Consider the following 13,904-nt stretch of genomic DNA (forward strand, 5'->3'; position numbering starts at 1 on the left):
CATACCTGACAACACAGCCATTGGGGACCGGAGATCCGGGGGCTCCTTTCTCACACAGAGAGCTCCTCTGAGAAGATCCAGCAGATCTTCTCTGCTCGCAAGAGGCCACTCTGGATTCTTTGCCCGTGTCTGCACTCCTCCGCCTGGCAACCACCGGGCCTGGCCCTGACCTCCGTTTCTGCGAGGGGCTGACAGTACTGGGCCCCACGGGGTCGGAAGAGGGAGGGGTCAGACCTACAGGCCCCTCTGGCTCCTTGCCGGAGTCTGTGCTGGTGCGCCTGCCATTCAGGCTGTCAGAGGAGGAGGCCATGTGATTCATCTGGGCTTCCCGCAAATCTGAGAAAAGGCGGAGAAGGAGCGTAATTTCTATTTTTGAAAATAAATGAATGGTTTATTGTTATTACAATTCGTGATGGAAGAAGCATTCAAATGTTTTACTTACTGTATGTAAAAGTATCAATAATACCACAATGCAGAAATATTCCGCTAAAAGTACAAAAGTATTCAAGCATCAACATATACTTAAAAGTACCTAAAGTACTCATTATGCAGACAAAACCTTGATGATGATAACTGCAATGGATCAAAACATTTTGTTTTTGTTTTGAACTTAACCCAGCACCAAATGTAGGCCTACTAATGTTAAAGTATTCAATCAATCAAACTTTGTCGATGTGCATAGAACTCTCCACTTAGAGAGCACAAAATGTGGTAAATCATGTAATGCACACAACAAGACATTTTATTTATTCGTCTCGTGCTAAGAAGACTTAATTGGCATGAGCTAGTAATTAATTCATTACAATTTAGGCATTTAGCAGTCACTCTTAATCCAGAGCGATTTACAGTACATTAAGCAAGAACAAAAAAATCATGTTCATGAGTTCAAACCCGGATTGTGAATTGGTCTTACCTATATGTACATCCTCTCTGTTTTCCCCTCCCCGTCCCTTCTTCACTTACAGTACTATACTATCATTAACTATGTTTTACTAAGTACTGTAAAATGGGTGTACCTCCAGAGCCGGGCTCTCCTGCCTTGTTGCGCCTGCGTCGGAGGATCACCTCCAGCTCACTGTCCTTCTTCCCTGGAGGGGAGGGAGCCGGCTCCTGAGACCCACGACTGGGGCTCCTCTTCACTGTTTCCTATAGCGTGGAATAGATTGTACGATATGTACATGCTCTGCACAGAGACTATAATACTATGTTGTTGCTTTTATTTCTTGCCTTGCCCTCGTGTCAGTTAATCTTCTCACCAGAATTCCTTTCAGTTCCTCCATGGCACTTTCCTGTGGTTTCTCCTCAGACACTGGAGGTACCTGGAATTAATTTACAATAGTTTTTATTATATTTGAATAAGCACAGCAAATTGCATATTTTTAACATGTGACAATGACCGCCAGATCTATATTGCCATGATTATATAGGGATGTCTTATTTCTCAGATGACCTCACCATCACAAGATAGACGTAGGTGTCAATATACTCACTTTTACGGGGATCCTCTGGCAATGCGGTCGATTGATGCCACAGGACAATCACGGGAAGGGAATAGAGGAGAGTAATCAGTGTGAGTGCACTAAACCTTTAATAAATCTTGGTCCCTTCAATGTGTGTGCATTTTCTTGACATTGGAGCGAGTAGGACGAGTACTGAATAATAAAGCATAGGTAAATACAATAAAACAAAAAAGACCAAGCAGCAAAATGAGTTCATTGAGACACTGAGACATAAATATCAGTCTCATCTGACCCAATCACTCCTCTCAAGCTCTGTGAGGAGAACTCACCTTCTTGTCCTGACCCTTGACAGGCCTGAGGACCACACCTAGTTTGATCCTCTCCATCATCTCATTCACTGCCTTCGACTTCACATCGGCTCCACCCTCACCATCTGGAATGCGCAAGAGAAAAAGGTGGGGCAAGAGAAAGAAAAAAAGGAGAAAAGGAAGAAAGACATGTGAGGATATAAGTATAATAAGTATATAAGTATAATAAGTAATAACAGGAAATAGGGCAAAATAGGGCAATAACAGGAAATAGGGCAAAGTAAAGTGGAAATGCATTTTCAGAACATGGCTTCAATTACAGCAATGTTTCTCTCCCAGACTACTGCTAGTTCTCTATTCTGGTTCTGGTAGTTCCTCTACATTCACCTGGTGTGTCCAGACCAGAGGGGAGATCTACTATACTACCCACGGTGGCCTATTGCGGTTAGAGTGTTCTGTAAACATAAGGTCACATTTTGATTCTCATAACAAAATAATTATACAGAATACCAACGTGAAACGCACCAGGGGACTGCTCTGTCTTCGGAGAACCCTTTGAACCCTTAGAAGACTTCCGCATGATGGCAATCAGTGAGCTGTTCAATGGAAGGGTGGAGAGAAAATAAGTTTATATTGCATTTTTCTCATTCAAATATTGATACCACGAAAATATGTTATTACAGCAATTATTATATTGTTTCTGTTCAGTATCAGTTAAAGGTAAAATGTAATTAAAAACAAGATATTTATGGACAGAGAGAGAGAGATACAGAGAGAGAGAGAGAGAGGTATTAAGGATTAAACCAAACGCACTACACTCATTCACATAAAAACAAATTGAGTCGTGCATCATGCATCCTCGGGCTCCCTTACCTGAGGGGGTTGCAGCGTGATGGGGGAGGGGGTGGCGGAGGAGGAGGGGGAGGAGGAGGGGGTGGAGGCGGCTGGGGAAGGGGGGCCGGGGGAGGGGCGGCTCCAGCTGGAGGGGGCGGGACGCAGGCCTCTGTCGCCATGGCGCTGCAGCTGCTCCGGGCCTCCTCCAGGTCTCGGACTGCGTATGGTAAGAGGAAGAGAGAATGGACAAGGGCGGGGTTACACTTTAACAGTGATTGAACAATTGATGGAAAACTTTATTAACAGTTTGTAGAATAAGCCGAGGGAAGTTCAATACAAGGTCTGCTAAGAGGATTAAAAAAACCTAACAAAGCACTAAGGCTTGTTTCCATTGTATTTGTGTTAGCCATGGACCCCCCCATTTGACAAGATTTTGTGTCAGGGTCCCCCTTTAGCTTTGTGTCGATAAAACCTTTCAACATCACTCCAAATGTTAGATTGTAGATCTCTATCTTCGGCTATTTGATAAATAGCCTACTTCGGCTATTTGATAAATTGCCGAAGTGGAAAATAGGATTCAAATATTTGATTTTGAAACCAACGCATGTAAACCCTATTTGATAAATAGCCTACTTCGGCTATTTGATAAATAGCCGAAGTAGATGAATAGCCGAAGTAGAAAATAGGATTTGAATATTTGATTTTGAAACCAAATTGACTGATTTAGCTGGGGACTCCCTGGTTCCCTGGGGGTCCCCAGAGAACCAACCCCTGGGGGGGTCATGATAGGGCAGCTGCCTCCCATTTAAAACAAGGTTTCTTTGTTAGATTGAAAGAGGAAGTGGTACAGCAACATTAGAGGGTAATTCATACCCAGGTAGAAGCAATTAGATCTGGAGCTGTTCTGTGATGTGATACACACATACAAAAACAAACGACTGAGCCACCATGAATTCATGCATATCGTAATTGTGTTTTGTTCTCACCAGGTAACGTCTATTTATGTACCGGTATCTATTTACTTAATGCATTAGAATGTGTCAATTATTGTAGTCAAACATGGTTGTAAAATGCAACTCGTATTTCTTCTGAACCATGACAGCACCCTTCCACATTGCTGCATTTTCTTCTTGTGGAATTTACCGTTGTCAATAAGTAGCTAAACCCAAGACACAAGGGGAATGATTTCAAAATGACCCATTTGAAAGCAACAGACAGCTGTTATACAGCACACAGGGGAAAGATCTGCCTGTTTGCCAGATTGATAGTGCCAGCTGCTCCAACCGTCTACACTGGCTATGAAGGAGCAATGGAATAATAACTGTGAATGGTACAAGCCATTTAGGTCACTGGAGAAACAGTTAAAAGCCTGATCTGGTGTGCACCTTGTACTGTTAATAAATATGTTAATAAAGTAGCAAATTAAACCCGGAGAGATAATGTAGTGGTTAAATCCATGTGTGCCCCTGTGAGTGAGTGTGTGTGTGTGTGTGTGTGTGTGTGTGTGTGTGTGTGTGTGTGTGTGTGTGTGTGTGTATGTGCGTGCGTGCGTGCCTCCCTGCGTGCGTGTTTGTGTGGTGTCCGTCTTCTAATTTCTGCACCTCTAGTGTGTGTGTGTGTGCGTGTGTGTGTGTGCGTTCGTGCGTGCGTGCTTGCGTGCGTGTTTTAGAATGGTGCATTTATAAAACACGTTTCTCCAAAGTGCTTTTCAATGTGATTACATCCATCCTTCCACACAGCGACAGCGGAGGTAACCAGTCAAGCACCACCCTGCTCATCGAGAGCAGTTATGGGCTCAGCCTCTTGCTCAGGGACACTGAGCAAGCAAGCTGGAGCTGGGGGATCAAACCAGGAACCATCCGATTACAATGTGGTCGCTCTACCTCCTGAGCCACTGATGTGTGCATATAGTTGTACATTTTTCATTTGTTTTCATTTTTATTTCAATTTGACTTCATGTTTTCAATTTCTGTTTGTTTTAATTCGTTTTAAAGCAGGTTTTCTAGTGTAGTTTAGTTTTTTATGTTGTGAAAAGGCTTAGTTTTAGTTATAGTTTAGTTTAGTTTTTTTAGTTATAGTCTAATCTTTTTAATATAATATGGTGTAGTCAGGGGTGAGATTCAAAAAGCGGGTAAATAGCAAAAACACCAATCTACAAGCTCACTACGCATTGTGATGCAACACGTGAGCTACTGTATTTTCACAAAAAGTGACAAATGTGGAATATTTTTTAATCTGGTATGGGGGTAACCTGACAGATTGCGGCAGTACTGAGTTCACAAGTTCCCTCCTCCTGCCTGGATCTGGGATCTCTCAGGCAGAAACGATGAACCCAGAAGCAGCGGGACAAAAATCTGATATCTCCATAATAATTTTGAGTTGTAGTCTTGTTAGGTTGTGTTTACATTGCGCTGTGGCACAGCTTCAATATGTCATAAATCTCGCGTTGATCCCGCCTCTAGCGGCCCCATACAGCCGCGTATCGCTCCGGCCAGAATTCTACCGGAGTGCATCGTCTCTGTCTGAGAGATCCCAGACTCACCCAGCTGGCAGAATGCAAATGTTGTCCAGCAGGGGGAGTGGTTCTACCAGGCTAGTATGGGGGTCCCTGGCACAAAATATGTTTAGATCTTGGACAAAATAATCTGGAGCTCCTTGACATGGAAATGTGTGAGAATCACTGGTTCAAACAGCATTAGGAAACAAGCCCAAATAAGCGACTACACTTTAGAAACAAGCCCCCAAAAAACCGCAAGCCGCAACTACAAATATTTACAAGCTACTTTACAGAAAAAACAAACCCAAAGTCGCTTATAATAAGCTGACATGGCAACACCGCTCCCAACCTTTGTTCTCCAGCTCTGTGTTCCTCCTCTCGGCCTGCTCCAGACGTCCCTCACACTCCTTCTTCTCCACCTCCAGGAGGTCCAGTTGTCTCTGCAGAGCGTCCAGCTCCACCCTCACCGAGCTCTGCTCCAACTCCCTCTCCAGACTCTGCACCTGAAATGCACATTCCATAGAAAGACTAAAATCCCGTGCACGTTCGGATGAAGAAACCACTGCACATATTTATTTCGCACAAGCCGGTGAAACAGTGTAATTGTGCGTTATGGTTTCAATCCTGTGCATAATAATGGACACTACAATACCGCATATTCCTTGATCCTTCATGCTGTCCAGTTAACCACAACACACCATGAGTAAACACACAATAACTCACACATTCACACAAGGGAATAATTCTTAGAGGGGCATACATGTTTAAACACACAGGCACAGAAGATAGAGATGCTATTAAGATTTAGCTAGACCTAGGCAGTCTGTCAGAATACATGAATGTGTTTTTGTCTTTTCAAGGAAGACAGGGTTCTGATAATTCTCTCGATGAGGGATTGTATTTGTGCAACCAAGCTGCACCAAACTAAGTACATCATGTGAACGTGTAATGAAAAGAGATCAGTCATCGAAGACGTCAATCGCCAGCCAAATCTCTCTTGATCCAATGGCATTATAAGACCTGACATGACAGTTTGTGATGCATCTGCATATGTTTAAAAACATACATGAAATGCACACAGCCACACGCACACACACAGTCTCACACACACACACACACACACACACACACACACACACACACACACACACACACACACACACACATATACATACATACAGCAGATGCACACATGCATGCAATTTGCTCCTAACCAGAAAACACACATATCCTCGTACGCACGCGCGCGCACACGCACACGCACACACACACACACACACACACACACACACACACACACACACACACACACACACACACACACACACAGTGTGAGCCAGTACAGTAATACAGTCCTGCCCTCTAAATTCTGTTAATGGTGCAGTCTGTCATGCTCACAAGTCTTGATGATGTCAGTTGTGTCTCCTGTGCATTTCATCAGATTACAGTGGCTCTACAGAAGCCCTTGTCTGCTAACTTCTCAAGATCAAGTTCCAGATTAACCACTTGAACCCTACCATCCCTATTCTCGCCGGGGGACATTCCCTGGAAAATATAGCAGATCAGCTATTTTCGGTAGAAAAGAGATTTGGTGTAGAGGGGAAAAGAGAGCGGACCATACAGAGCTGACACATGTCAACAAGTCAAACACGCTTTGTAGCACAGGAGACTGTGGTGATATTGGACTGCCTCTTCTCCTTTATGATTCAATATAAACTCAAGGCCATGTTCTGGCCCTTTGTTGTATAACTGTCTCAATTGACCAAAATTATTCACAGTAGTCACAGAGCAGTTCACTTCACAAGTGCTCTTTGCTCCCCAAAGAGGAGTCAAGTCACCATATCACACAAGAGCAACATGGCACCCTCTCTCTCTCTCTCTGTGTCTTGTATATAACTGTATGTCTGCACGCAGTGAGGACTGACTCATGTGTCTCCTGCACGCCGCACCTTTTGCTGATGCTGCAGCCTCTCCACCTCCAGGGTTTTGGTAATGTCGGCCACATCCTCCAGGGCTTTGAGAAGCTGCACACTGGGTTCAGAGTTCTGCATCAGGATCATACTCTGCCTGTTCGCCCCTTTCTGTTTTACCAGCATCTGCAGGAGAGGGAGGGAGGGAGGGAGGGAGGGGGAGAATGATGTGTGAAGGAGAAATGTAACGGGTGGAGGAAGTGTTAAGGAGATGTGTTAAGAAGAGAGAAGCGGCTAGCTCGCATCAAATGTACCCATCAATGCGTGTGTGCGTGCATCACTAGGGTTTATCTTCATCTTTGAGGTCTGTTTGCTTTTGAGGTCAATATATTGCACACGGTTTGAATTCAAGACAATCGATAATCAGGCACAACGTTATTCGTGCACACATTAATTACCAGCCGCAGAATGTGTGTCACTGTCTGTGCACAGTATAGACTAATTGCAACATCCCACACTCATTAAACTGTAAAACTTGGGCTTTAAAGATTGCAGCATTCACTTGGCAGTCTGCTGCATGGAAGTACAATCAACGTATTGTAAAATCAGGTAAGCCGTTTCTGCACCAGGCTCTCCCCTGTTTTGTCTGCATGTATGCTTCATAAACACACTGAGATCAGTGTGTTTTCGACCCATCAGTGGTGTGATATTAATATGCTCCCCTGCAGAGCCACACGTATCCCTGCTGTTCTGGTGTCAGATCCTGACACAAACTCCCCCCGGGGGCCTCCCCTGTGATCCTGTCAGATTTCTTTCTTCCTATCAGAGCTGTCTTTTAGTGCAAATCTCAAGTCATTCGAGATTTAAGATTATTCCAAACAAACAGCACCGAAAGGCAGAACTGTGTGCAAAACAAGAGGCTAGTGGGCCTGTCACAGTGATAAAATAACAATGTTCTTTGAGTTTAAAAGTCTCATGTCTACAGCTCTGCTTCCTATCTGAATAAAATTAACAGTGTATTGTTGGGAGAGAGGATTGTGGTCCATTTTCACCACGTAATATACATAGAGGCCTACTAGGTGTCCTCAGAGTATACTTGATGTTCCTACCTCATGTTCATAGGTCTGATAGTGGGATGTTCCTACCTCATGTGCATAGGTCTGATAGTGGGATGTTCCTACCTCATGTGCATAGGTCTCAGCCTTCACTCTCAGGCTCTGCTCTAAGTCCAGCAGGTCCTTCATCCCGTCATATTCATGGGCGGCCAACATAGACACTAGAGAGAGAGAAAGAGAGAGAGAGAGAGAGAGAGAGAGAGAGAGAGAGAAAATATTAAATATGAATACATTATTTGACCAACGAAGTTAGAATAGAGACCCAACCTTATTCAATCATACTGCTACATATTCACAACAAATAAAGACAAACATAACGCCTTGTCTCTTGAAGCTTTATCGCAATTTTAAGCCACTTTAGTGGAGCACAGGGTAAAACGCAGAAGAAATGTCAAGTGGCCATAGTCACAAATGTCAGCAAATGTGCTGACATCATCACATTTGTGATGACAGCTATGGCCATTTTAGCCCAAGGAGTGTTTTTTTGTGCAAAACTAATGATTGGAATGGATACAGCATCATGAAAACCCCCTAGTTTGACACGTCACATGCTACTTAAAGCATGATGACAAGATTTATTTTCCTTATAGGTTGTTAATGTCGCAGGTTACTACATTGGTATATTCTCACTTATAAAGCTATTCTTGGTAATCTCCCACGTTACATTATTGGTTCTAAATTCAAACTTGTCCAAAACTCTCTCAACCTCAGATCAAATGCTTGGCTGCGCTATGTCGTGACCCCAACAAAATCTGTCTGGAAAAAAAAGCCTTGCTCACTTCGGACCCTGCAGGTCTTGGAATGACCTACAGACCAGACTCAAACTGGCTGCTGTGATTCCCTAATGGTGCTACAATAGCTGAAGTTCAGGAGCAGGACCACACCTCCAATACAGCTACCTCCACCTCCTATCAGCCACCTCCAATCAAGCCACCTCCACCCATATATAACCAGCCCATCTAACCTTGGCTCTCCCCTGTTCTCATTTCTTGTCACCCCTCCCCCCCACCCCATTTCTCATCCTACTCCCCCTACAGGTTCCTAAAGGGGGTCTGACGTGCCTCGGGAGCACGCCGGGTCCCCGAGGCTTCCCCACCTCAGCTCAATCCCCGACGCCGCCGCTGGCCGTCGTGGGCTATCTGTCGTATTCATAACCATGCCTTCCTTCCTATTTCAATAAATGGTTAAATGTTTCCATTGGTGGTGTGGTCCTTGATAGTGAAGTGAGCTTTAAAAGGATTGCCATGGGCACACTTCTCATACACTGCTCCTGCTTTGACGTATAGCAAATGTTTGCTTGCTTTTTAGTTTACTAGCAAATTTCGTTGCTTAGTTTTTATTTATTAGTCTTTATTGGTTGCATTATTAAACGTTCCTGTTCTCCCTTTGAGCTTCTTCGGTAGTGGGTACTGTATTTATGAGCATTGTATGTCTGTCCTGTTTTTTATAATATGGGCTTATGTTCAGTTGTTCAGCTATGATTCATCTCCAGGTCTCAAGAAACCTCTGCCGTGTGTTCTCCTGCATGAGACTCACCTCTGTTGAATCTCTTGATGGTCTTGTTCTGCTCTTCGATGGTTCGGTGAAGTTCCTTCATTTCTGCTTGCTCCTTCTCCGACTGTGAACGCAGAGAAAGAAAGACGACAAGAGATTAGCTGCAGACACAGACAGGCCCTGTTACAGCCAGACACCTTCAGAGCCACGCTTTGTTTGTAAATACATCGAAGATGCGAATGTAATCCATTCCTAATGGATGAAGCCTTGGCCTGGAAGAGAGGTCATCAGGTGGTCTCCAACCTTCTTAGAGTGTTTCAACACCCAAACAAGAGACTCTCCAGTTGGCGGGTCAGCAGTGATTGGCCAAGTCACTCTCCAGGCTTCCAGCTATAGACAAGTCCACCGGAGGGGCATCCCGGGCGCAGCCACCACCGAGGCACAACCAGCACCGGGAGAGAGGGACACACCTGGCCAACAGGGAAGTGAGAAACCTGCCGGCCAGGTGCAGCAAACCAGTGCTGACCACACCCCAGTGACCACCGCGCCCTCTGGGCTCGCCCACTGACCTTTCTCTCCTGCCAGAACCAACAGGAAGCCCTCTGCCTTGTGCGTTCTTGGGGGATAGCATGCACTGAGAGGTATCTAGGAATATGGTTTGCCTCCTGCCTAGTGTCCGCACCAGACTGTTCGTCTGTGTGTTGTGCATGTCCTTGTTAAAAATAGCATTTCATAAGACAGATGTCTTTGTATCTTTTTGTAAGTAGCCTACTATGACCCCAAGATTGGGTACATTAAAATGGTTGGGTAACTTGGGTTTCAGCAATATTGCGCAATATTTTACCCTCAAATTAGTATTGCATGCATAACATTTTTATGTTACATTTACAGAATTCTGTGCAGTAAACTCCTCTGACTGTCATTTTGCTATTGTAGTTCTGCTACCTAATAAAATCTAAGTATAAACATCTTTCCTGTTACACACGTTCAAAATCCTCACCTGTGATGTGAGCTCCTCTATCTGTCTCTGCTGGTTATGTATCTGGCAGACATATTGTTTCTTCTCCTCCAACAAGTTGCTGACAGTCTCACATAGCTCTGAACAAACCACAGAAAAGATATTGGTAAGTCTTTGGAAATCCTACCACCAGAGTAGGTTCAATTCGAAATCACACCTACTGATACCTGTAGCTAACTGTTTTGGATACATTTTCATATTTTGTATTGATCACATACCCATCATATATATGCCCTGGGTGAGGGGAGTAATACACGTTCAGAGTGGGTGATTATGGGGCAGTATCAGCCTCTGGGCTGTGCCACCATGTAGGCTACTGAACTCTCACAGCGACCTCATGGTTGAGTAGTCACTGGAGTTTATCTGAACCAAAACAGAGTGGACATCAATACAGTATAGAATTTTGGAAAAACCTTATCCAGCGATAACAAAATGTCCCTAAATTCGTTTTGGGTCTGAGAGGCAAATCTCAGACCCAGCAAAGATTTGCCTCTCAGTGGCTCTAACGCCAAATAAATAATGGACCGTAAACCATTTAGACCTGAGGCCAATTCTACAAAATGTCTTCTAAATCATGACAGTTTTCTGAAAAACCTATGTTTCTATGTCAGTGGTTCTCAAACTATTTCATGTCAAAGACCCCAAAAATTATATGTAATTGGCCGCCGACCCCCATTGGAAAATATGTTGTTCCAGGGACACCCCTAGAAGCAAAGATATGAGTTAAAAACGTTCACTGTGAAAGACTAGATATTCAAAGATTTGTGCCACATTTTCAAGATTTTTCAAAAATAGCAGATATATGAGCTCGTCGCGCGGCACCGAGCTGTACTTCCTAGTTGCCTAGTACTTCCTAGTTCCTAGTTTTCTACTGAGGCGCGAAATGCGCATTTGACTGGCACTGGCCTCGCGATCTCGCCTAGTGTAACGGGAGGTAACGTGTTAATATGAAAAGGGTTGAAAACCACTGTGTTATGTGTATACTATGTCCAAACTTTAACCTGTTAGGGTGAATACTGTCCTATACCTTTAACCTGTCAGGGTGAATACTGTCCTATACCTTTAACCTGTCAGGGTGAATACTGTCCTATACCTTTGACCTGCTGCTGGTACTGTGTGAAGGTGTCAGGACTGTGGTTGTCCTGTGCCTCTCTGTCCTCTTCCTGGGAGATGCAGTCGGAGATGCTCGGCAGCAGTTCGTCCAGACATGGCCCAGACGACAGGCTCAGGTACTTTAACTTCCTGTTTTCACAGTTGAGCTGGAGTGCAGCAGTCGTCGTGAATGAAAAGTATTGAAAAGCAAAATGTTACGATCGTACAATATATCTGAATATGCTCAATGTCAAAACCCTGACCTGAATTTGTGGCCTCTAAATAATTTCAGGTAGAGCCCGCACACCATTCTTTTGGTAAAGGATTACGTTCACTGTCGAGGTGCGTGTAAATAAGTATCCTCCAAATAATTTCACAAAACACATGACATTACATATTTTGACACTAGACATAACATGGATGTAATTTTCCAGATTATAATGTTTCCAATAAATATAATAATATATAATATGTGTTGGAACAGGTCTGCAGAGTCATTCTGAGTCATCCAGTCAATCATTTTCTTCCTAATTCTATTCAGACAGCAGGACCCTGGGCTAATCTAAAATTATTGATTAGCAAGTGCGTGTGTGTGTGTGTGTGTGTGTGTGTGTGTGTGTGTGTGTGTGTGTGTGTGTGTCTGTGTGAGTCAGCAGTGTGTCACCTTTGTGGCCAGGGCTTCTGCATTCTCACGGCATGACTTCTCAATCTCCAGCTGAGTCTGCAGAACGCTCACCTCCTCAATCACCATCTGGGACACTGGACACACACACACACGCACACACGCGCACACACACACACACACACACACACACACACACACACACACACACACACACACACACACACACACACACACACACACACACACACACACACACACACACACACACACACACACACACACACACACACACACACACACACACACACACACACACACACACACACACACACACACACACACACACACAGGGCAGAGACAAACAAGGCAATAAACGGCATGTCCACTCCACACTTGTAATGTCTGATCCTTTTGTACCTTGGTGTATTAGGGGGGTACACTTGTATCTACTTCCCAAAGTTGATGATCTTACTGTACATGATTCCAATGACAGAGCAAGGTAGATTACAGTGTTTTGAACAATTGAATCCATGACCTCTCTACAATTATCACCCATGGAAAACAGAATCTTACCAAATGACCTCTGAGTCATTTTTGTGCGAATGTTCTCTTCACGCTTTTCTCCCCTCAGCCTATTTTATTTCTCCCTCTCCTTCCCTTTCTTATTTTTGCCAGGAGGTGCTTGAAAAGCACCTGGACTACATTTGCTACTACCTCTAGAAGCGACCGTAGCAGACAATTTTTCATGATTGGCTGCCTCGTCTCTAGGCCTCTAAGCCAATGGGAAACGTACCCATAAAACCCATATTCTGAACGGCATAAACCCATACTCTGAACGCTGCAACGTGAAGCTGTGAGCTGAGGCAGAGGCTGCGGCACACACACTGATTATACCGTAGATGTTCATAAACGAGAGCTTTATGCACCTGGTAGTTATATGACTGAGTCATTCTTGTTTCTCTCTCCTCCTCACTCTCTCCAATGTACAACCAACTCCTTGGCTCTCCCTTCATTTCTCTACCTCCGTCTCGCATGTCCTCTCCTTCATTGTCTCTGCGGGTTCCTGTCCACCTCTCTTTCACTCGCTTCCTCACTCCATCCATCACTCCGTTTTCCCCTCCTCTTTCCATATCCCCAATGAGAGTTTCAGTTTTCAGCGTGGCAACCAGGGGTATATCACGGCCATGTGGCTGAGGAGACCAGTTCATATTTCAGTGAGCAGGAAGCTTCTGTTAACCTCCCTGATCCATTAACAGAGCTTCCTCTGGCTAGGAACACACGCTTCCAAAATGGATTAAATCCAGTCTGCTGCCATGGCCTGCCCTGCTGGGAACCCTGAGCCACTGATAGTGTTTTGTGGTAAGGCTTTTTTCCCCCCTTTTCGTTTTTTTCAACAATAACTCAAAAAATGTAATAATATTAATACACAATTTGCTGGTGACCTTAACAAACAATAAAAAGCCGAGTAAGTATACAACAATGAACAATTTCACTACCACCTTTTTATTGCTATGCATCACATAGAAAACACCAATTTAACCCCTAATTACA

General features: G+C 44.2%; 1 protein-coding gene across 2 annotated transcripts in view; it reads right to left on the bottom strand.

The window, feature by feature from the left end:
• Positions 1–13,904, bottom strand: part of shtn3 (shootin 3) — a 30,608-nt gene that overhangs the window by 2,771 nt on the left and 13,933 nt on the right. For both annotated transcript variants that reach the window (XM_080773661.1, XM_080773660.1), the window contains exons 3-16: positions 12,393–12,487; positions 11,730–11,895; positions 10,619–10,716; positions 9,661–9,742; positions 8,191–8,285; positions 7,049–7,195; positions 5,449–5,602; positions 2,642–2,819; positions 2,294–2,364; positions 1,790–1,893; positions 1,491–1,505; positions 1,257–1,319; positions 1,017–1,146; positions 6–336 (exon numbers count right to left, since the gene is read on the bottom strand). In XM_080773661.1, the coding sequence (XP_080629787.1) occupies positions 6–336; positions 1,017–1,146; positions 1,257–1,319; positions 1,491–1,505; positions 1,790–1,893; positions 2,294–2,364; positions 2,642–2,819; positions 5,449–5,602; positions 7,049–7,195; positions 8,191–8,285; positions 9,661–9,742; positions 10,619–10,716; positions 11,730–11,895; positions 12,393–12,487 (1,729 nt within the window). The remainder of the gene's footprint in view (positions 1–5; positions 337–1,016; positions 1,147–1,256; positions 1,320–1,490; positions 1,506–1,789; positions 1,894–2,293; positions 2,365–2,641; positions 2,820–5,448; positions 5,603–7,048; positions 7,196–8,190; positions 8,286–9,660; positions 9,743–10,618; positions 10,717–11,729; positions 11,896–12,392; positions 12,488–13,904) is intronic.

The sequence above is a fragment of the Protomyctophum bolini genome, assembly GCF_963924005.1.
Source record: "Protomyctophum bolini genome assembly, chromosome: 10".
Lineage (NCBI taxonomy): Eukaryota > Metazoa > Chordata > Actinopteri > Myctophiformes > Myctophidae > Protomyctophum > Protomyctophum bolini.